Source organism: Malurus melanocephalus, unplaced genomic scaffold, assembly GCF_030028575.1.
Source record: "Malurus melanocephalus ecotype Western Australia unplaced genomic scaffold, MMel_1.1 scaffold_272, whole genome shotgun sequence".
In the NCBI taxonomy this organism is placed as follows: domain Eukaryota; kingdom Metazoa; phylum Chordata; class Aves; order Passeriformes; family Maluridae; genus Malurus; species Malurus melanocephalus.
In genome coordinates, this window is record NW_026623504.1 from 689,213 (window position 1) to 712,969 (window position 23,757).

The 23,757-nt window shown below is 39.2% G+C and overlaps 1 protein-coding gene across 1 annotated transcript in view; it reads right to left on the reverse strand.

The window, feature by feature from the left end:
• The window catches only part of CHM (CHM Rab escort protein), a 47,304-nt gene extending 40,336 nt beyond the window's left edge, over positions 1-6,968 (reverse strand). Inside the window, exon 1 of the mRNA XM_057376191.1 lies at positions 6,883-6,968. Within this exon, the coding sequence (XP_057232174.1) occupies positions 6,883-6,931 (49 nt within the window). The 5' untranslated portion in view covers positions 6,932-6,968. The remainder of the gene's footprint in view (positions 1-6,882) is intronic.
• Between the last annotated feature and the right edge of the window lie 16,789 nt (positions 6,969-23,757).

The following is a 23,757-nucleotide window of genomic DNA, read 5'->3' on the forward strand; positions in this document are numbered from 1 at the left end:
TGACATGAGATCCTGGCTGCACACACTCATTATGGGAAAACCCACACTCAGCTGTCCCCCCGTATCATTATATATGGCTCATTTCGCTCCCCCTATAAACTATCTGGAATAGAATCTACAACTACTCTTTGTTTRGAGTTCCTGAAAAAGCTTTTCTTTCCTTCATCGGGGCACAGAGAGTATTACTCTAGAAATGGAATTGAGAAACTTGTTTCTCCTTCCTTATTGATAAAAGCCACTGAGAAAGTGTTGTAAAACATCACCAGTGCTGCCTGGCTGACCTGGGCCGAGTTATAGCTACCAGGGCATAACTGATTGCTTTAAGCTTGATCCAATTGATACTGTGTTGGAGGTCTGTTCTTCCATTAACCTTGGATGAAATTGTTCCCTGAATTAGCTTCCTCGCTTTTGAAAGCTGGCATCAATTTTCTTCACCAACCCTGTGCTTCTAAGACACTGTGGCCCCCCACACACCCACTGGTAAGAGTGGGAATGCAGCTGGAAGGCAAGGCCTGTGCATTCCAGCTTTTGGAGAGGCTCCCAACAACCTGATGGAGCAGGACATCCTTTGTTCTTGAGTAACAACAGCTCAGGAAACCCAAGAAATATGATTGTGCTATGGCATCAGTTTCTGAATTCTCTTCTYCAACAGAAACAAGGGCAAAAGAGGCAGCTTTGTCAAATGCAGATTACTCCTACATGTTACCTGCATGGTGGTCACTGAACAAAAGCCTTTTCCAAGAAAGAAGGTTYTGGTAAACAGAACATTAATAAACAATTATAGATAGTCCTTTTCTGTCTAAGAAAAAACTAACTTGGAAAAGTCTGCTTACAGAAATAGCAATTTATAAAATGATAGCATGGAAAACTGAACTRTCTCCTACCGGATGCTCAGAGAGTTGTGCAAAATAGGTCCCCTTCAAATGATTCAGTAACAGAGAAATATGTATTTTTAGACTGTTCCTATTTGTAAACTTTCTGTAAAGCTTTCTAAACTTTGTAAAACTTTCTGAACTTTATATTCAGATTCTGAGATCACCATGAACAGCAAGATTTAAATGAGAATCTACATCTCCTCCTAGATTATTGTTAAAAAATTCTAAGATTGTACTATSAAACTCATCAAATCACTGAATCGTATTTCCCCTCTAGTACAATTCATAATCCCTATGTCCCTACTAAAGTATTACACATATTAGTTATTATGAAAGACAGCACCCATTTAATTGTATCTGAAACATCTGAAAAGAGCTACTGCAAAAGAACATTTTCTGAAATAAGGTGACAAATCCAAACAGTTTTCAGATTTGCAATGGTATTAACAGGAAATAAGAAGTYTGAACAGGAATTGCATGATCCAACCACAAGAAAGCAGCAACAGATCCAGAGTATAGTGTGTTATATGTAAACATCTGGCAGCATAAAAGGGATTTATGGCAATGAATTAGGAATCCATATAATTCTTGTATCAATTTAATGTGCTGACTCAGAGCTCTTTGTATTTGAGACAGAAACGATTCAGAAATAGCAGTGCTTGTTACCAAGAAATATAAACATTTTCTGTGCTTCCTGGCTCTTTCATATTTCCCTCTTAGAACGCTTACATGTGAAATACTTGCATTATGTTAAATTGTCCTGCACTTCATTTCTCTCAGCAGGAAAAATAAGGATAAAGAGTTTTCCTTCTTGAAGGAGGACTGGTTACTACCAGTCAGAATCTCCATTATCATTCCTTAAAGCCATGGCCTTCTTTCTCCACTTACTAATCCCCCATTTATCAGATGCAGTATTAAATCAGCCTCTATGGCCTCTCAAGAAAATATTAATTTAAAATTTCTGTGAGGTAGAGCATTCCATTTGCACACAGATATAAAAGTAGGTATAAAATCAGCAATTTTACTCCTCAGTGATCTCTGCACTGCTAACATGTTCTCCCACGTAGGATTTCATAAGGGGTACTTGGCACAATCCTGCAGGCAATGCACTCACTGCCTCACTGGAACAAAGTGAACCAACTCATGAGTCTTTCTAATACTGGTTCAGGAACAAGGTTAAGTGTACCCATGTCCTCCTGCATTTGGCTTCCCATTGGAAGGAAAATGGCAAGCAGACCAAATTGTAATACTAATTAGGATCTAATTATACTAACAAACATGTTGGCATGGCTATTTCAGCACTCAGTTGAAACTGAGKTTTGTAGGACCAACTTTTCTGTATTATGCATTGGAAACTGCTGAGAGAGACTTGAGGGCTGCCTCAGAACCAACTGCAGCACAGAGCAAGGGCTCCCAGCAGGCAGCCAGCACAAACACCAGCTTCAAGACAGTCTTGGGAACAAAAAGGTTTTTCTGTACCATACCCTCTTGCTCTCACGGCCACTCTGAGCACTGTCTCCAGCCCAGCCTTCTTGGACACATAACAGGCAGATTAATCTCAATAAATCTTACAGAGGTGGCTGCKGCAAGCTGACCTTGAAGTCTGCATSTGKTTTTTTCCARTAACCTCTGACCAGGATAATCTCCATTACATGAATTTTTGGAGCTCCCCTATGAAACAAAATCAGCCATACTCTCATTTTTAAGAAWAGTRTTTTAGAAGTAAAAAAGAAATAGCRKMATCAGCTACACATTATTTAGTTATCAAATAACCAATTCTATTGTGTTTCAATACAAAAAAAATYTGAGATACCTGTTAAAGTGGAAAACTTTTTCCTTCAATTTTAAAAGCCAACTGACTTCTAAAGTTTTACAAAATAATATCACACCTCAGTGTGATAAAAAACTAGTTTTTAGGCTTACATATTGTGTCTCCTGCTTAGCAGCTGTACTTGCTGCTCTAGTGCTGCATTGCCTCTTGCAGTGACTTGAAAGGGATGCAATMATTGCCCTGAGCAATTTATAAACTAAACAGCTTCATATCTGTGGAAGCATCTTTGCTCCCGAGCTGTTCACTGCAAACTGTTTTGCAGTCATCCAGCTGATAAGTTTTTACTGAATTACACAAGATTCATCTTGAAAAGGCTTAAATGTTTAATTTGCTTCACTCTATCTACTAAATAAATCACAAGTGGCTTTTTCATAATATAAAATGTTGAAGGGAAATATATTAAAAATGTTGGAACACAGACAATTTCAAAACAATCTTCTAGAGTCAGACAGTTGACCAGCTGCAATAAATTTTGTTTGCATCTGAACTTCAAAGCAGAGAAGAGCAGCTGACTCTGGAGGAGCTCACTACAAAACGTTCAGAGTTTCTTTTTGGTAAGTTTTATTTTCACGCAAGTTTTTCCTTTTCTGCTTCCCCATGGGCAGATGGCTTACTGTCCTTGCTCCTTACACATTTTTAAGCATTTCACAGAAGGATATGTAGAAAGCCTTAGCAGTTCCATGGAGTTCCCTGGGTACCACCAGGGGCTCTCGCAGGGTGCTCCAGCACTGCCTCAGTGTACAAGAGCCCCAGAGAGGAGCCCCTGCAGGAGCACTGAACCCCAGCTCTGTGTCCATTCTCCAGCAGTGGAACCACATTTCCTACTGGGATACACAAACCTGGYGTTTCAACTATTCCTCATTCAGACTAGAATTTCAAAGTACCTTGCTAAGCCTTTTTCTAAAGGACTTTTTCACCTTGATATGCAGATGACCTACTCTGTATTTTTCACAGTAGGGTCACAGGAGTCCTACAGGCTCTGATTTTGTAAGCTCAGCAATATAATCTGGAAAACCTGCAGAACACAAACAGGCTGAGAAGGACAACAAAGAGTTCACAGAACAATGAGTTTGCTCACAAGAGCAACCAGGGACATTGCACAGTATCCGGGAAAGAAACCTGTCTGAGGTACCAGTGGGAGCCTAAACCTCCCAGAAGGCTATCACAGCACCTCTGCTACACCCCAAAATCCAAGCTGAAAGCCAGAACAATTTTAGCCAGGTTCAAAAAAAAACGAATCAGTAAAAACATAAAGGTACACACACACACACACACACACACACACACGACATGGGACAGGGCTATGAGTCAGTGTTCATTTTGTTTGACATTCACACGATCAGGCAATGACTTATCTACAAATGATTGTAAAAACATGGGTCTATTTCCTCCTCCCAGACATCAACATTACAAGTCAGTGCCACTGTGTTAGTCCACAATGACCACTGACGTCAAAAAATATCCATCTTCAGCTGGTTTTCCATTGAGCTTTCATCAACTCTAAATAGCTGCTGATATAAACTGAAGACTGTGCAGTTATATAAGGTAACRTAACCAAAATATCAGCCCAAAAGATGTACTGGAAAAACATTTCTGGCATATTCTAAAAATATCCAGCAACAATAAAACCATTAGGAATTGTTATTTAAAAAAAAAATCAATCCTCAGTGTTTACTTTAAAATTCACATCTGTAATATTTGGGTTAGTTTTTCAAGGTATATTTTAAAAATTGTGTTAGTAYCTGGAAGTGATTTTTCCTAACACACTACACTTACATAAGATAAACATAAAGTACTTACACCACTCCCWGCATATCGAACAATAAATAATAGATTCTCCTGACAGGACTTTGATGACCTGGCAAAGCCCGAGTGCTTTCAGCCAAAATCATATGAAACCATAAATCACTCTTTATTTTATAGAATATTTCAAAATGCATTCCTGCTTTCTACCTTGAAAGTCATTTCATGTGTTATTTATAACCACTGAAAACCAGAATGGAAAGAAAATTGCATAGAACTAGAATATTTACTGTGACTGCTTTTATAAAGAATAACTCCTTTTTTAGAAAAAAAATTAGAATTATTGGCAGACAAACTTGTGAATACAACACCCTTTAAAGAGCCATATCCTTTACAACTTTCAAGTCCTGGGGAATGCCAGAGACAAGAAGTCAAGACGGAATACAATCCAATGAACTGAAGAAATTCCAAGGTAAACATGACCCTGCACCTGTATCCACACCACTTTGCACAGCCACAAGGTTGCAAATCTTGGCATTTGCCGGGCCCAAACRCTGCTGAATGTTTTGCCTGTGAATTTCTCTATTTAACAACTGTACCCACCAGGATGAGTATTTCTGTACCCACATCTGTCATGCTCTAAACTTGCTCATGCAAGAAAATATCTAATCTGAGTTAAGGAAAAGGAGTTTCTTCAAAAAGAGAATTTCCTTTTCCCATAGAAATATTGATGAATTAATTGAACCTAGACATTAAATGAAGCATTGATGACTAAAGTTTAATGTGAGGYTCCATTTGCACTAAGCTTAACACAGGGAAATAGTTAAATGAGCCTGAAATAAAAACAAATCCAAATCAGATGTTACCACTCAGTCTAATTACTAAATTTATAGATGCACAAGTTATAAAACCAGCAAAGGCCACACATGCAGAAATTAATGTAATTACTACTATGCATTAAAAATACCATTAAAGACAAACATTCTAGTTATTATGGTATGACAATTAGATATTCAAAAGTACACTCAGCACTGGTTACAGCATCAGAAACCAGAGAGTTGARGACTAAGCTAAAATATTCCCTCAGGAATCACTTCMTAAAGAGAAGGCAGTTGAATGTTCYACTCTGAMCAATCTTCCATAGTGACAAATTTAATACAAATTTAAAAAACCCCAGTCAGTTACCAGTGTTAATCAAYACTTATGTATTTTCTTGGTAAAAAGTAATGTGAAGAAAAGACAAAGTAATTCCTGAAGTGAAGAATTCTGAGAATCTTGGAATTAGTTATAGCAGTACTCTCTACAGGTGGGCAAAAAGGCATCTTGAATACCAATCAACACCGCCAAATAAAGCAATAGTTCAGTGAATTTAGCTCAGAGAATAATTTGTGCTTCAAATAACACCATGAGCTCTCTACAAAGGCAAACAAAATCTGACTTTTAACTTGGGACCTATAAACTATCAATGCATTTTAAGACTATAGAACTCAATGCTGAACGTAAGGTGGGAGAGCTTATCAAAACCAGACTGAACCAGGTCACTGGGTTCTACAAACAGAAATCTGTTTCAATACTTCAAGATTATTTTAATACACAAACAACAAGAATCTTAGTTCTGAAGGAGTATTTTAAAACTTCTATTTTAGTTACATTGTGGCAAGTTACAATGAGACATTCCAGTCTCCATCGTTATTCACCTAAACAGTATGAACTTGTAAAGGATACAGATAGTGCAGAAAGATTAGAATTAAGTGTCTGATTGTTCACAGGCAGAGACGTGCTTTAATGAGCAAGACTCAAAAAAGCTGTGTGTTATTTACAAGCCTAACAACCAGAAAAACTACCTTGAAGATTTAAAACTACTTGTATTGCAGGATACGACAAAAAATATATTATCAACTTATAGCATATGTACTGCAATGAAACAGAAATTCAGGTCTTGAGAGCTATTTTCCGTGCACAAAGGCAAACCGGACCAAAAGGATGGTATTTCGGGAATAAGGGCTGGCAAGGGAAACAGAGTCACAAAAGGCTTTCTGAGGCACCAAAGGAGCCGCTGATCTCAGGTGGGGGGACAGGAGGTTTGTGGCCGGTCACAGAGCCGGGGGCCTGGCTACCCCCTCCGAGAGCCAGCCCCTCACAGGGCTCCGCGACACCTCCACTTCTAAGCAAAGGTGGCCATTTAAGTGTTAGCAGCAGCCCTAAAGCTGCTGTGAGTGACTCACCTAAAGCGGGCTGCGAGTGCGGGAATGTCCCCCCCCGTGTCACGGATCCGTCCCTGCACATACCTCATCATCCACCCGCACACCCTGCCCGCTCTCCCCAGCCGCCGCTGCCACCCCTCAGCCGGGGACCCGCATCCTCCCGCCACCCTTTCGAGCTCTGACCCCTGCCAGGGCCCGGCGCTCCCCCCGTGCCCGTCCCGCCCCGTACCGGTGCCCACCACCACCACATCAAACTCTGTGGGCAGGTTGTCCGCCATCTTGGGAGGCGCCGTCACGGGCGCGCCGCCGCCGGCGGAAAAGGCGGGAACGGCTACGGGGCTTCCGGGGGCGCGCGGAAGGGGCGGCCCCGCCCCCCCTCCGCCTGAGGGAGCGGAGCCCTCAGGGAGCGCTGGAGGGGTCGGGAGTGTCCCGGGGTGTCCTCGCTGTGTCCCCGCYGTGTCCCCCCGSAGCCYGCCGGCCCCTCRGCCTCACCACCCCTCGCMTGCCCTGCTCATCCACAGAACGAGCCGTTTTCTGTCCTGCAGGAATGCTGCGGGATGCAGCAGGAAACATAACATGCATAGACAGCTACATCCATCAGTAAGCTTCTAAAATAGAGTTACGAGGCGGCATTTTACCTACTGAGCCAAACGCAGATCGMTTCAATGCAGGCATGTTTTTGTATAATTTTATGGATCGATTTGAAGAAGAAAGTCTTTACTAGGGAATGCTTCTCTGTGAGGGTGGTGAGGCCCTGGCACAGGGTGCCCAGAAAAGCTGGGCTGTTCCAAATTGCTAGAAATCTTAAATCCTGGATCCCTGGAAGTGTCCAAGGCCAGGCTGGACAGGGTTTGGAGCACCCTGGGACAGTGGAAGGTGTCCCTGCCATGGCAGGAGGTGGCACTGGATGGGCTTCAAGGTCCCTTCCAGCACAAACCATCCTGTGGTTCTGTGAATTCCACTGAAGTTTCTTGGATGATCATTTCCTCAAAAACATCAGATTTSACTTTCGTTATTTCCCCTGCATGTTCACTGTTTCCAAAACAACTTCTGTTGTTTCTTCAGTGTTGTTGCTCACTGCTCCTTATTAATATATACAAGGAAATATTTCCATCATTATTTCAAAAATTTCCCTTACTCCCAACTGCAGTGTTTTTTTCCTTTGGCCGCCACGTTAAACAGAGATTTAAAAAGAAATTTATTTGTATGTTACTATTAGTTAGAAAGTGTATCAGTGATTAATCTTACGTTCTTGTTAATTAACAGCCATATTATGTGTTTGATTGTACTAYGTTCTCTGCATGCAAAATCCTCTTTTCAACTCAACAATTAACTCTTTCCATCTGAAGCCCAAAGCCACACTTTAGTCTTCCTCAGCCTCTTCCTTCACCTTACAAAGAAAAGAAGGTGGAATTTGGTAAAACGCAGAATATCCTGGTTCAGAGTAATCCCTCCCATAACATCAATCTGAGTGCAAGAACAGCAAGACTAAAACCACCAATTTGAAAAAGCCAGATACAGCAATGTAGGCAAAAGAATCCAGCACGGGACACCTGTGCCAAAGTAAGCTGGAAATTTCTGGAAAGTTTTTATTTTACATTTAATGGCTTATATGGCTTTAAACTAATCTCTTAATATTATTCATTGTGTATGATTATATTAAAGTCTTAGCACCTTAAATACCAACAATAAACCAGCTAGCAGCCTGTTAACACCTTATTACAAGCTCCTTGTTCACATAGCAAAAGAATAGTGAAAATAGTAAAAAGTGACTAATGGAAACCAGAGGCTGCATTCCCCCTGTGGTAYTGCCAGACGTGCTAGAGCTGAGTGCAGCACAGAAAACAGTCTAGCAGGAAACATCCAACAGTGCAAAAACAAAAAAGAGAGATTTAAACATCAGCACTTGGTCACTGCACTGATAAATACATAACAGAGAAAATTAGGAGTTATGAATTCAGATAGAAAAGGAGTAAGTTCAAGTCTTATGTTTCTTATACTTATGTTCCAACTGTTTTGATTAAAACTTCCATTCTGCAGCTCCCATGCAATTCTGTGGATGAAACTGTCATTTCTACTTTTTAAAATCTAAAAGAAATATGGCTCCAAAATTCTCACAATGCTTGATCATCCCTGACCTAAATGTCTTGTGCTGAGGAACAAAGCATCACTATATTRGTTAGATGAGATAAGACAAACTCCCCTGGCACATCCTTTTCCTACTGAGGGAAGGCACACTCAGGAAAGTGTAACATCATCACGAAACCCTTTTGTTACTRTTCAATATAATTCTAGGACTGCACTGGAGCAGAGCTATTTCACTGTCAATGTCTTACTGTTTCTCAAGTGCTTAAGTATTTATCCCACCACAAAATGCTGTTGTTTGGTGYTGTGAGTTCCTGTTAGCTTCATTCATAAGATGCAATCAGTGCAATCCTATTTCGTGATGACAGTCATTATCCACTGGACCAGAAATCCTTAGTACTATTTATTTGACAAAAATGATTATTCAGGATCTTGAGCTGCAAGGTTTGTCAATCCCACACACCACCAAAATAATTCTCAGTAGTTTTCATTTTTAGTATCAGCAAATGTAGAAGTGAAATATGTAAGTATGAATAATTTTTATGAGAATTTCAYGGACCTTGAGAAAATGTCTTGCCATGTTTTTCTCTTTAGCTATTTAATTGCAATGTCATATTAACAGAAAGCAGCATACCCAATTCTGCATGGATGAATAAGCACATTCAATAAAGAAGATTTAACAGAGTAAATCAAACACTGGATTAAACATTTTCTGCATAACAGACCACAAAATGGGCATTCATTTTACCAATAGATCCTCTACATTAGAAACAAATAGAAATGCACACCAACATAATTAAACTGCACATCCTGTGCCCTGATTACTGAATTTCTCTATATTTTGTTAAACTAGGTCTCATCAATTAGAATTGCCAAAATGCATGTTGAAAAACTAAATGTAATTCTTTTAAGCATTTAATAAAAAATTATTTTTTTCCCTATGTTTTATGAAGTAATTCACAATCCTATGTTGCAGAGGATTTATRCAGAATTTTTAGCAATGGCAGTTCAGAAAGACACACAAAGATCAGTTGTAAGATCCCACTTTTAGCAGTTCTAAATCCTTTTTCTGTGAGCAACTTTCCCAACTTTGAATTCAACCAAAACATCTCTCATAAAAACATGTTTTACTTTATACTTTTTATTTGGGATTTTCACATGTTCATAGAACTACCACTATTTAAAGTCTTTGTAGTTAATATCTAACTCTATCAAAATGCTTTTCAGAAGTACAGTAATCTCAGCAAAGTCTCATAAGCTCTGGAAGTGTTTTTATTTTCCCAGGTAGGAATACTGAAGCCCCCCAAAAAATYAGGAAGAATCAGCATTGGAATGATGGAGTTTCTAGTTATCTCAAAATCTAGTCTCCCTCTATTTGATCAAATGTTTCTTCCTCCAAAAAACAAACAGCAAATGCTTCACTATGATGAATTTTAATTTTTTTCAGTTATGTAGTCTCTTCATCCTGCAGTGATTTCACGTGTGCAATCTCATTATTCATTCTATTATTCCCTCAATGGATACAGAATTTAATTCTCCTTGAGTACCAGTTTGAATAAGGATCAGCAGCAGGATCGGGCCTATTAGCTGCTTGAAACATCCAGTGAATAACCTGATTTATCCCAGCTAAATGGCTCATTAGTTCAGGCAGCGAGGAGATGTTTGTGTGCTGCTGCAGTTCTGCGTGGTTTTCCTCTGGAGTTTGCAGTTGCACAACTGGCACCCACTCACGCATGCAGCACCCTGATTGTTCATTAACCACAGCAACAGCCTCGCCACAGCCAGGCATGGTTAGGAAAAAATTACTTGTTTCCAAATTTATTCTAAACTCTCAGTCAACCTTTATTCCAACTTCCTCTATTTTACCACTATCTGAGTTTTCTTTCCTCTCACAGCTTGCAGTGGTCAGTCCCATTTGTGCCCATAAAACTTGTGTGTTATTTACAGGCATTAGACCTAAACTGCAAATTCTCAGTCAGATGTAGGCACTCAGTTCCCATGGATGGTATGAATATTCTTTTGATACAGGCTTTGGTAGATCAGTGACCTGAATATATTTTWAAAACTCTGAATAATTAAACCCACATTCTCTACCTAAGGAGTACTGAAACACATTTTGAAGTTGCCCTTTTGATTACTAAGGTGTGTGTAAATTACAGGATTGCTTAGAGAGACTGGAAAGAGAATTACATATCACTTGACKTCTGTAACCATGCAAAGCAAAGAGTATTTTATCAATCTTTAATTAATGACATTYTGCAAAAATTCTGTAGGTCGCTCATGGCAGTTAAAATTATCTTGTACAAAAGGAGCACAGAGGAGAAAAAAAACCAGGATCATAGCTTTGATCAGGCTGCTCTGCCCAGTGTAACTGGCAGAGCATGGAAAGAAAGTTCCACTACACCTAMATTAAGGACTACCTATGATTTTTAATGGGTTTTCTAAAACTAGGTATGTCTAGGAAGAAGGAGAATGCCATAGCAGCAGCCCAAAAATTCAGGTTGGCTCGAAATTCAGGACGCCACAGGGCAGAGTTAAATGCTTTCTGTCCTGGCAATTCCACTATTTGTATATGGCAGCATCTAAAAGTCTTGGTCAATTATGACACTTCAGAAAGTGTCAGTCAACACCAGAGAAGAATAAATGGATTGGATATATAAGACTGCTGTATAAAGTTGTGTGATAAATCAAGATTCAGTAAGATTATGATTTATTAAGATTTAAGGAAGATTGAGTAAAGATGGACAAGTGTGTCTAATGACACTCAGTTACTGCCTTATTTCATTTGCAATATTACTTGGARCAGTTTTATTGCATAGTAAGGTTTTCAGACTTGTGCTCTCTGAGTTTAGGAAAACTGTACCTTTTCCAACACATCTGGAAGACTGTGGCTTATGTAAGAAATTAATCTATTTTCTCTGGAAATRCTCCCCTGCTTTTATATATTGAATTTCTTTTATTCATCTCTTTTGACTTGTTGCCAATTTATGAATACAGATCCTTCASCCATTAGTGCATATTCCTACTTCATTACAGCAGCACAAGTTTTACCATGCAAAGTTCAGCCTCTACATCGTGGTCTTTTTTCAGTTTGATTAATGAACCATAATTACAGTTGAAGGTGAAATGTGTATTGCCTTAAACAGGAGATAGGAGTAGTTATTTAATTTCAATTAATTTGTATATATGTATTTTAAAATCTGCRCATACAAATACTGAAGAAAACCAGGAGTTAGTCTGAGAGATGAATGATACAGCATATGAAACAAAATAAGCCAACCACAGAGTGGAACTCTTGCATTTCCCTGTTTGAGGAGGATGACAAGTGCAAGATTATTGAGTGTTTTTTAAACAGCAGTGTTCTCCAGGCTTGAAAATCATAAATGGCACCTGGCTGAAAATGAAAAGAGAGGATAAAGCAAGACTTTAAGTTCTGAAACTGATAAAGGTCCCTTAGGAAACTTCCCATAAATATTATCATATAATTAAAAGGGTTTAAAGTAGTCCATAAAGTTAAGTGAATTGATGTGTCTCATATGCAGTATTTTTGCCCAGACTTCACCAGAGAAACCATAAACAAAAGACCATAAAGGCCTCAGCTGAAATGARTTCTTGCCAGCTGGGATTCTTGTGAAGACACACGTGTCACCAAGGACTCCAACACCAAACTGTAGCCAAGAGACCTCTGAAAGTTAGAAGTGAGTAACAGCCAGGGACTGACTTCCAGGTAAAGCAGGAAATCAGTGACAACACTGCTAAAAAAATCAAATTAATATAACAACTGCAATTTGAAATTATGGAAGCAGGTGAATAAAAATGATAAAGCAAACACTATTCCTACTTTGAGAGGAAATAGTGTTGGAGGTTGATTTGCCTTAGTTCCAATGCTGGGTCTGTCAGTGCCCCACTTGGAGCTCTGTATAAGAGCAGAGATTTAGTTTGGGCTTTGCTGCTGCAGTGGTGAAAATTTAACATTATTGAGGGTACACAGGGCCGGGGGGAGCTGCCATCAGCTTATAAACCAGGAGTATGTGTAATCACCTTTTACATTTAACAAGTAGATTTACTAAACCCCTACACAGAAAGGTTCCCTTATTGAGCATTTTCCTCCCAACATTACAGTTCAAGCAAGTTTTGTGTTTAAAATACTGTGTTTAGGATTCTAAAGCCAGAGAGTAGCAACAGTGGTGCACTGAAATTTTTAAGGCATTTGAAATGAGATTATACTTAGCTTGCTCACAGAAATGAGTATAGCTCTTGTTTTTCTTTTAAAAGTTGTAAACTGGTGCCAGACTGTATGTATGTGTGATGCTTTTGAGAATTCAGGATGGACACTTAGGATTTAACATCCATTTTTCATTAATCCAAACATAGCACACTCCATTTAAATGCTGCYTTTTCTTCTGCAGAAAAAAGACATCCACATTGCACTTATTAAACTTTAATTTAACTATATGTCTAGGAAAAGAATGCTCCCACTATAAACACTATGTGGGCCAGCTATATTGAAGTATTTAATGTTTGTATGAGATGGTTGCATTTTAATCTATTTTCAGAGAGCAATGCAACTGAGCTTTGTAGCATATCTGCAACTTGAATTTCAACCCCATTGCCTTGATAACAGGGTATACTCCAGGCTGTGTGTTCTTAGAGTGGTAATGTGTAAAATGAAAACAATAAAAGGTCAGATCTTGTAGTCTGAATGAGAATTTCAGGTTTGAATGTAACAAATCGTAATGCATAGTACTCACCAGAAAGTTTTTTGTTTAGTCTTAGCATCATCTTTTTGAGGATAAGATGTTGGATTGGTGGTTGTGCACCTTAGCAGACTGCAGATCCATGCAATACTTCCAGGACAGCTCTTTGGTAAGGTAATTTCTCCAGTAGCAGAGTAGTTATTCCTAGAGCTACAACCACCTCTCTAAGACATTCAGCACCACAGAATCTYTAAGAGGAACAAGAAGACCTTGAGCTATTATCCTTAACTTCAGCTCTGGGTCTRAAATGACTCAGAACCCAGAAAGCAGAACTAATGGAAGCACAAGGATCCCTCCCCCTTTTTGTATCTYCTTAGCACCTAAGGAGCAGCACTTCCTCCTCTGTTTGATGGAATAAATAAAGGAATAGGCTGCAGCTTGTCACACTGGGAATATTAATTCTATATAAAGACCCTTATTTTGGCCCTTCCATGAAGCCAGAAGAGACAAAATTTCCCTCCCCACTTCAGAAGAATGCTGTACTGTTGTCAATGTTGAGGCAGATTATTAGGAAGATTTGCAAGAATAACTACTTAAAATGGTCACATTCATTTTAAAGAAAAGAAATATAATTGGTATTTGCATAGAAGAAAATGGATGAATTTAAATTTTAGTTGATTATAATTATTGTCATCATAATCATCATCATTATCTTTGTATGTCTAAATGACTGATTCAAAGAAGAATTTTTAACACATTTCACATGTCAGTGCAATTCTTTTCTGTTTTGTGCTTTAGTGCTTGTGGTTTTTCATTTGCTTTTTTCAGTCTGAACTTTTCAGGGAAGCTATTGTAATTTTYTTAAAAGGTGGAAAAATGTTTCAAAAGAAGTCAAACATAGAAGTACTACATACGTCTTATTTTTTTTCAATAAAATGTAATCAAATTGTACAGAAAAACAGCTACATAGATAGTGTGGGATGGCACTTTGAAATGCTCCTAAGAAAGAGGTTGTAAATAGTGAAGTGCTACCTAAATCTGGCCTTTTGAGCCAGATGCGGGATGTTAAACAGGGATAGTTGTGCACAAATCAGCAGATGAACTAATTGAAGTGRTAGTGCATCCAGATGAGGGTATCATTTCAAAAACCCATTAATAAACTGGAACTGTACCTAGACATTGAGCTCCTAAAGGTTTTCAAAGTTACTAATAGTTGTTTGTATTTCAGTAATATGGATACTGATCCAGCTGGGATTTAATTCTGTATTCCCTGGTAATGTTGCTACAGTAAAATGAGTGTATTCAACTAGTAAATCTATATTGTRTGAGTCTATCAGTATTGGCAGTTATGAACAGTTTGGATCCACAATATCTGTTGGTGAAAGCAGTTTCCTTTTTACTGAGTTTATATCRCATCAAATCAGAGATGAGCAATCAAGACTACAAAGGCTGTATACTGTGCATAGCAAAATAAAAGTTTCATAATTCCCATTTCCCTGATGACTTGGAAATGACTATGAATAGCATTTTGCAACAGAGGGGATCATCATAGCTGGTGTGATAGCTGCAATTCCTGATACCTGGCATCTGTGAAAAACAGGGCTTGATCTTCCATAACTTAACCTTTCATGTTACTTCATTTTATTTTGTTCCTTTACTCTTCCATAAGGGCTAGTGAGTCAAGTGCTGAAATCCCTTTTCTGACCAGGGTTACTGTGAGTTGTGGAAACAATTGCTCCCTGCAGTCCTGCAAATGGCAGTTTCCTTATAGCCTCTTTTCAGCTGCCTTCCTACGTGACAAGGAATTCCCTAAATAGGAATAGGGAAGATGGATTCTATCGGAAACCTTACTTGTCTTTGTTCAATTAAGTTATGGTGTCTTCTTTCCTGTTTTCTTGGGATGACTAGAAGCACGTTCATGACACTACACAGAAAGATACCTTAAAAAACATGCTTGGAGCTGTAAATACTCACAGATTAGATGCCTCTGCCCAAGATATGGACTAGAGAGAGCCTGTTGGAAGGATTTTCCTGAGTGGCTGCTGTTAGGCAGAGGAATTGTCAGAAGGMCTGACAACTCATGAGTTGCAGCACAGCTGTGTGAAACCTCTGGCCAAAATACAAAAGATTTCTCCCCATGCCCAGGAATTTGAATTTTTAACATGTATTTTGTATGGAAAAGGATTGCACTGAAAGATGCTGGATTCRGGTAAGTTTCACTTAATGGGAAAAAACCCAGGATCCCTGGCTAATTTAATGAACTGAAGTAACAACCATGTGTTCAATCAGCATTCATTCTTAAAATAGCAAAAAAATTTGGTATCTGAAGTTCTATCACTCTAAGCAAAACCATCTTTTTTATTTTCAGCAGTTTTCTTCAATTCTATTATTTACATAAAACTTAACATAATCTAAAATACAACTCGCAGTTCAATTTTTTAAATTTAAAACTATAGTACATTTACATTTTAGGAAAAACAAGATCTACATTGCATGGTCTCTCTTAAACCTTGCTTTATTCTATATTCATAGACCCTGTGAAAAAAATAGGGAAGATCTTGTCATAGTATATTTTAAATAATGTTATAATGGAATCAAATTGTAAAATGTCCCTCTAGAAAAAATTCTGAAGACATACTTTTGGTCACCTCAATGCAAAATACTCTAAAATTCGTAATATTAATCAAAGATATGAGTCATGATCTCCGAGGGTACTGACAGGTTTTAGCACTATAAATATGGGTAAGAAGAATTTTTAAAAACTCAAACTACAGGATGGTTATTCATTAAATAATAATGATCACAGGTGTTCCAGCCTGTACTTTCAATTCATGGACTGATCATCCTTATGCCTCTCCAAGTCAAGGGTAATTCCATCAAAAAGTCAATGAGGTTAAAGCACATAAAGCCAGGTTTATGTAAGATTACGTATTTCTTTGTGGTTTAACAGTGTATGTCACATCAACCTTGACGTGAAAGTGAGAAAGAGGGARAAAGGTAGATAAAGTCAATAATGTCCCCTGAAGATGAAGAAAGACTCKTTTCTTTCATGGTATTCTATCACTTTATGCAAAAGCTCTCAGAACATACTGAGACACAGGGATTGGTCAAGTTAAAAACAAAACCTGCTCTTAAATATTTGATTCTGGTCTCACTTTGAGTTCCTTTGACTGAGATTCAGAGARACTCAATTCTACTGTGGATTCAGCCTCACCAGGTTGTGCTTTGTGATGGGTAAAATAGCAAAATGACATTCTGGACTTCATTAGCTGYAAACAGTATCCCAAATGGAAGTATTTTCCTATTTTTAAATCTGCATTCTAAGTGAGATGCTTCAAACCCTCCCAGACACATGGTTKAGGGATCAAAGGATCAAAATGGCATTTACAACCAGTTTGGACCAGTTCCATTGATTTTTACTCACAACTCCAGACTGATTTCAGTAAGAATTGGCAGCACAGATTGATATTACTTCATGGATTTCAGAAGAAATGTAGTGTTTGAAAAAACAGTATCATAAAATTGATGTACAATACAAAATACCCATTGATTCCCATTTGTGTCAATAACAWTTCTATAATTTGAAGTTAGTAAAAAACACTGAAATGTCTAGTAGTATCTAAGATAAAAATACTGCTCACTTCCATGGAAACAGAAGCAGGCCCAAATTATGAATACTAAAATATTATCTGTGTCACGAGGTATTTAAATCTTTATTATGTCATTACTGATTTAGATATTTTAAAAAATCAATATATTGGTAGCATTTTAAAATACTTTAATTTCTTAATATTTACTCTCATGCTTATAAAATATCTGGAYTCCTGAATGATGTAAATCAATTATCCCTGTGTGTGTGAAATGCTGTAACAAGATCAATGAGACCTGAACACAAGGAGGCATCTTAGGATAGCAGCTGCAGATGCACACGTTCTGTGGTTAAAAACAAACAAATGAACACACACTGCTTACCCTGATTCTTCTCCTTCCCCCACAGAAATCCCTGCCATTACCCTGCCCAACTGGAAATGCATAAAAGGAGAACCAAGTAAGAGAAGGTAGCAGTCAGGATACCAGCACAGGCAAGTACAATAAATGGTCACTCTTAGAGCCAAGGTAAAAGGAATGCTTTGCATTCAGGTTGGRAATTTATTTTAGATGGGACTTAATGGTCAGACTCTGCTTACAACCAAAAGCTGTACRGTTAATGGCTCTATGGAAAACTGCACGGATGGATCTTTACTGCCTAAAATACATATTGGTTTTAAAGATGAGCTCAAGATGATTACTTTCACAATATTAATAATTCTGCCAATTGGATTTCCACAAAGTAGATTCAATAAAATACTGAAAATACTTATTCAATAAATCAATTACACTTCCACTGAGTCTGGATAACTATAAATGGTTTTCTCATTGACAAAATTCTGTTTATGAAAACCTATTTTCAAGGAAATGACTCCTAAGATTTTTATTGGAAAATCCTTTGCAGTTTAAACAGAAATATGAATTAATGGAAGGTCCAAATGAGCCTTATATGTATAAACAAAAAAATATCCCACAAACATTTTTCTGTTACTTGAAGTAGAATGTGATAGCCATGTTTAAAAATACAAAAAAAAATGTAAAGAAAATTAAATACCTTCTTATCCCACTAGATGGTGGTGCCTTCAGATTAGGGCTGAGATGCTCAGACAGTGAGGAAAACTTTTGCTTTCTTTAACTGACCTGCAAATGTGGAGAGTGAGAGATGAGGTTAATCTTGTTCCTCTGGGAATTGTAACGAGCATTTGGGTATAATGACTCACTGAATATATTGGAGTACATGGAATTGTGTCCACAGTGCTTTGCTTTCTRAAGCGTGTTTCAACTTCAATACACATCTAATAGTATTAATTTTTCTTCCTGAAGAAGAAAGGGTACAAACAATACTGAACCTTAATGATGATTGTATCTTGTGTAAAACAGCCTTGTTCCACTGAGGTCCTGCCTTTGCAATTTTGCTGCCCCCTCTCCTCAGTCAAAATCCAAATTAAAGTGGGGGATCATTAGCAACAACTGCATCTTGTATTAATGTATTTCATTGGAACAARCTTAAAAGCACCACTCATTTTATATGACAAATGTACTGCTGGCTTTCAGAAAAGGTATTTACACATCTGTTAGACAGAAAGTGATAGTGCCAAACATGGCAAGTCACATCTCTCCAGTGCTAACACAGTGACATTTTGATGAATAGGAAAAGTAGATGGGACCTTGTTTGAGAGAGTATGTTTGTGCTTTAGTTATCTCWGGCTCTGTAGTAAATGGTCACATCCTTTATACCTCATGTAAAGCTTGAGCTGTGAGCCCATGGCAGGTTCTGTGAACTGCAGAGCTGCTCTCTAGGGCTGTGTCTGTGGAGGGCTGTCCCAAGAGGAGGCCCCAAGTCACACTCAGTGCATGGAAGGAGGTGCAGGCTCACCCCGAGCCTGAGCAATGTCAGACCACACAGGTATGAAATGTGCAACCTCTGCCAGTGAGCAGCCATCGGTCCTGCCTACACAGGCTCTACCAAGCCAGCACAGTTCCCCGTGTCCAGGGCAAGCCATGGGGACAAACCGCTGTGTGCACAGTTGTTCAGAAAATACCCTCCCAAATTTGTGTTAAGGAGTCAGTGATCAGTCAGAAGCAATTTATGAAACTTGCACTGGAAAGAATGAAGTAAGTCTGAACTGTTTTTATTTTGCTAAAATGTCATGATGGCCATTGTTAGTATGAAAAATTTAAGATTAAAATTAAAAGCTGCTTTATGGATGGAGAACTCCAGACAGGTAAGCTCTAACATTAGACTTTCCAATTTTCTTTTTAAAGATGGGTAATGGTRCAGAAAAGTTAAGGATGACCACGTGTGTCTTGGAAAAGCCAGCATTCAGAATCCCAGACTTCTTTTGTTGTCTGCAACTGTTGTTGCTCAGTGGGTTTCACTTGTGTCACCCTTCTCCCAGGTGGTCACCCCATTTATAATACCTGTAGTCATTCACACACCAGCCCTTCTTCTGGCACAGTTTGATTCATGCTTATTTGCTCTATTTTCCCTTCCATTTATTCTGCTTCTCCTATTCTACTCTTCCACTTTTGRATTCCAATGTTTGCAACATCCCCTCAATTTCTTATTTCTGTTGCAGGTATATATAATGACCAGCAGCACAATACTGAGATACGTCACATTTTATGACTTCCAAGAAAGATTACAGACCCAATAGTCCAGATACCCTTACATAAGAACATCATGGCCAAAAAAGGATTAATCTGAGACTTTTTAATGAGCACTTAGCAGGGGAATTCCTTTGTGTATGCAGAGGACTGAGGCAGAAAAATGGATACAGGAATGGATGTGGATGCCTGGTTCTTCTGTAGAGATTCAACTATTAGGGAAAAAGGATCTGCTGTCACTTTCACTTGAAAGGTAAGCAGGATTTTTTTAAATCCTAAAGAAGTAAAATTCACTCCAATCATAGCTAGTTGCTGCCATTAAGAGTTGAAATGAAGCATTTGCCAAGAGTGCAAGTTCCTTTATTTGATCCCTTTGACTGTACCAGTATAACTGCCAATCACAGGAAATACCTCTAACAACTCTTCCTTTTACTTAATAAGGAATACCACATCTTTAAAACATTAGAAACAGATGTCACTGCATTACTTCACTGCTGATGTATGTAATAGAAATGACACACTAATTAATTTAATGCAGTATAAATGTACTGATTATTTATCATGGCTGACAATAAAATTATGAAAACATTCAATTACAATCAGTGGTAATTCATTATTTATTGATTCTGCGTTATGCACACATTAATACAATACATTTAATCACCTAAGAGAAGGGATCATTTTTCTATTGATACTTAGACATTTAGATTCATCAGTTTTATGTAAAATCCTTGATGTTTAGGTGGGAAGTTTTAATCCACAATTCCAAAAAAACCTCAGCTGAAATGTCAGAACTAAATTGAATACAAGTGTCAAGTACGAGTGCATCTAGAAAAATGTGGGCACAAAGAATGACACACTAATTTCAGTCTCTTTCTCACGTCATGGCCTACATTTGTTAATATAATTGTGGTTACTCTTTCCCAAGGAATCCAAGGCATTAAACAATAACCCAGCAAAAAACTAATACTGTTCTTTCTTCCTTTTCAAGCCGTTACTCAGAATTAGCACCATCAGTGCTTTGCATGCTTGGGATATAAATTCAGAGCTCACTAGGGCAGGTTAAGAGCTCTCGATTGGGCCCTGAGAAATTTCATTGTTGAGGATGGGAAGGTTGTTGTGACTYGGACTCCAGTTGGGTTGGAATTCAGAAAAAAAAGGTGTTTCATTTCATTATTTATTAGGGTACATTGCAAATGCATCTTCCAGTTATTTTTTATTCTTCATTTTGGACCTGCAGTTACCTCTGACCCTTGTAAGTCTATGTTCACATTTATTCCCTCCTACTTATTTTAGGGACAATCCAAGTCCTTTACTAAAAAGCAGCATTCTTTTTSTACAATCTACTCACATTGGAGTAGAAGTGTGAAGTCCTTGGAAAAAGTTATTAAAAAAAACCAAACCACCAGGAATCTTTACATTGTGGTATCTATGGAATTATTTTTGTCCTTCATGTCTGGCTACAGGGAAAAGAGATRAAGCACACTATTGAGCTTTCAGTCTTCCCTAAACAAAATTATTATTTTTAGTTAATATCCTACTGTTTTAGTTAAAAAGCTGTCACTATTTTTTTTTTTTTTGAGTGTCTCCCCCTTGTCAGGTGTGTCACCCATCCTTTTCTCTCTGGGAGCCCATGGAGAGCAGGAGCCTGTTCATGCCAGCTGGCAATAAGTAACTTCCAGAATGCTGTTGACTGGCCCTGTCTGGAATGACTGGGGCTTTCTGCTCTTCTCCTGCGTCAGGGAAGAGCTCTTTCCCATTTCACTGTGGTGGGGCATATGCAAGGATGATAAAAACAAAAACAAACAAATGGAACCTTTGCTTGACATCTTGCCACACAAACACTGCCAATTTTCATATGGGATTAATACACAATACGCCAATATTTCTACAGTTGCCACTGTAAGGAAAAAGAGTGTTTTGCACACCAGTCCAAAAGGAAGACAAATATTTAAACTTTACTTTTGAAGTAATATTCTAAAATACTTATTTCAGCTATAGGGAGGCTTAGTAGTTTGCACACATTCAGATTACGYACTGCTGGACTCCATTCAAATAAACCATCTGGATGCTTTATAACTGACAAGATATTACTGTATGATTGTTAGGCTTTAGTAACTTTGCCTTGTCTTTAACAGAATTACRGAGAAATAATAATATTCATGGATATAGTTGATTTGTATATGCTTAGTTGAACTGGACAGCTGCCTGGCATTAATTCTCAAACCTTGAGCATTTTCTAAGTTTCAGGGCAGTTCTTCTCTCCATGGACAGTCACCTCTCAAGGGTACTGCTTTTACTACAGCCTTTATGATTTTATATTGCTTCATGCCACTCCAACTTGCTGGGTGTTGATGCGCAAGGCTTCCTCTGGCCTTGCAAAATTTCAGTCTTATTTAGAAATATGTTTAGCTTATGGAAGACATTAAAGTCAAAAAGGAAAAAGAATTCTCACAGTGGATTTTGATTGTCGCATTAATCTCAAAGGGGAAAAAAAAGGGTCTTTAAAAAGGCAGTGTTTGAATCTGATTTATTGAATCTCTTCATAGCAATTATGTTCAGAAAATTAACGCCCAGAAGTTTCTATCTGAAGTGAGTTATTTGTTATTTCTRTAATTTACAGTACATAAATGTCTCAGATGAGTTCAGGGCATGGTAGTACTGAACACTTTGCCAAAGTAAGGAGCCCCTGTCCCCACAYAGCTTCCAGTATAAGGTTTGAGCCTAAAAAGATGCATGGACTAGTTCAGAACATACTTGAATTCTTATTGAAAGGTATTAATTTAAACTAAGCTATGTGAAAATTCTGCCTTRGTTTCAGGTAGTGAGGTTAGAGACCTAAACCCAGTAGCCAGACTTCTTAGAACACATAAAATCAGCAGGGAGAAGGGGAGGCTCCTCGAGAGTGYAATTTAAGATCATTTATGTTCACAAATATAGCAATTTAGTTAGCACACAGTCATCTTTCCTCATCTAAAATGGGATTACTCATAATGCAAAAACATTAAACTTTGCAGAGAAGGTGCCTAAGTAAGCAAGCCTAACAAAAGGGAAGAGAAGATGGCATACACAGGCATTGGAATCATGGGAACAGCTGAAATGCTTTGTTGGTATTGCATGGTATCCACTTGAAAAGTTTAGTTTTTTTCTCTTCTACTTGCTTTGTTTATTGAATGGCTCAGGAGAAAAAGGAGGCGAGTGAAAATGTTAAAGGACTAGGAAAGAAGGAGAGATAATGAATGAAAACCAGTGGCAAMAAGCAGGAAAGAAGGAAGACGGGAAGAGGGTGGAGGTGTGATAGAACACTGGGAGAGGGTAAGAAGCAAATAACCAATGCAGCCAGTGTGCCCTGGGTGTCTGATCATCCTTGGGCTCCCCTTATTCAGGGACAGGCACACGCGAGGCTGGGCAGTTCTTGTGCCAGCCGYCCTGGCTCGGGTGGAGGAGGCACACACAGGAGCAGCGCGGCTCGCAGGGCTGCCGGGATGTTCGCACGCCGAGGGACCGCATGGGGTTCCTGGAGGCTCGGTGAGGAGAGGGCCGAGCCCATCGCACCGAAACCACAACTGATGCTGCAGCGAGGCTGGGCACGTCAACCGYGTGCCAAACCTCCCGAGAACGGCGTTTGTCTGTTTGAGTGACCACAAACTTCCACATCTGTCACACCTCCCTCCGTGCTGCTTGTGCCCATCTCTGGASGGGTTCCGCTCGCTCTAGGCCGGACTCGGTACCTGTGGACCCCCACCCCGGTGCTGTGCCGGTGCCACCGCCTGTCCGCGGCCCCGASCAGCCGCGCTTGGAGCGCTCCCGCTCCGTTTGTGTCACCGAACGGAGCCTCGCTCCGCCACCCCCTCTCCCCAGTCCCTTCAGCTGTGACGGGGCACAGGTGTTTTAACACTCAGAAATGTGTTCCCAGGTGCAGGGACCGCTCCAATCCCTGGGGAAGGGATGGGGGCAACCCCAGCACGGCCTCCCCTCCGCTCCCTTCCCTCGGAGCGGGGCCGGGCCCGCGGGACCCGCTCCGGGCACTGAGACCCCACCACAGCCCCGGGAGCCCCGCGGGAGCCCATCACAGCTCGGGGAAGGAGACTTTCTCCCAGCCCGTGCAGCAGGAGCCCACAGCAGCC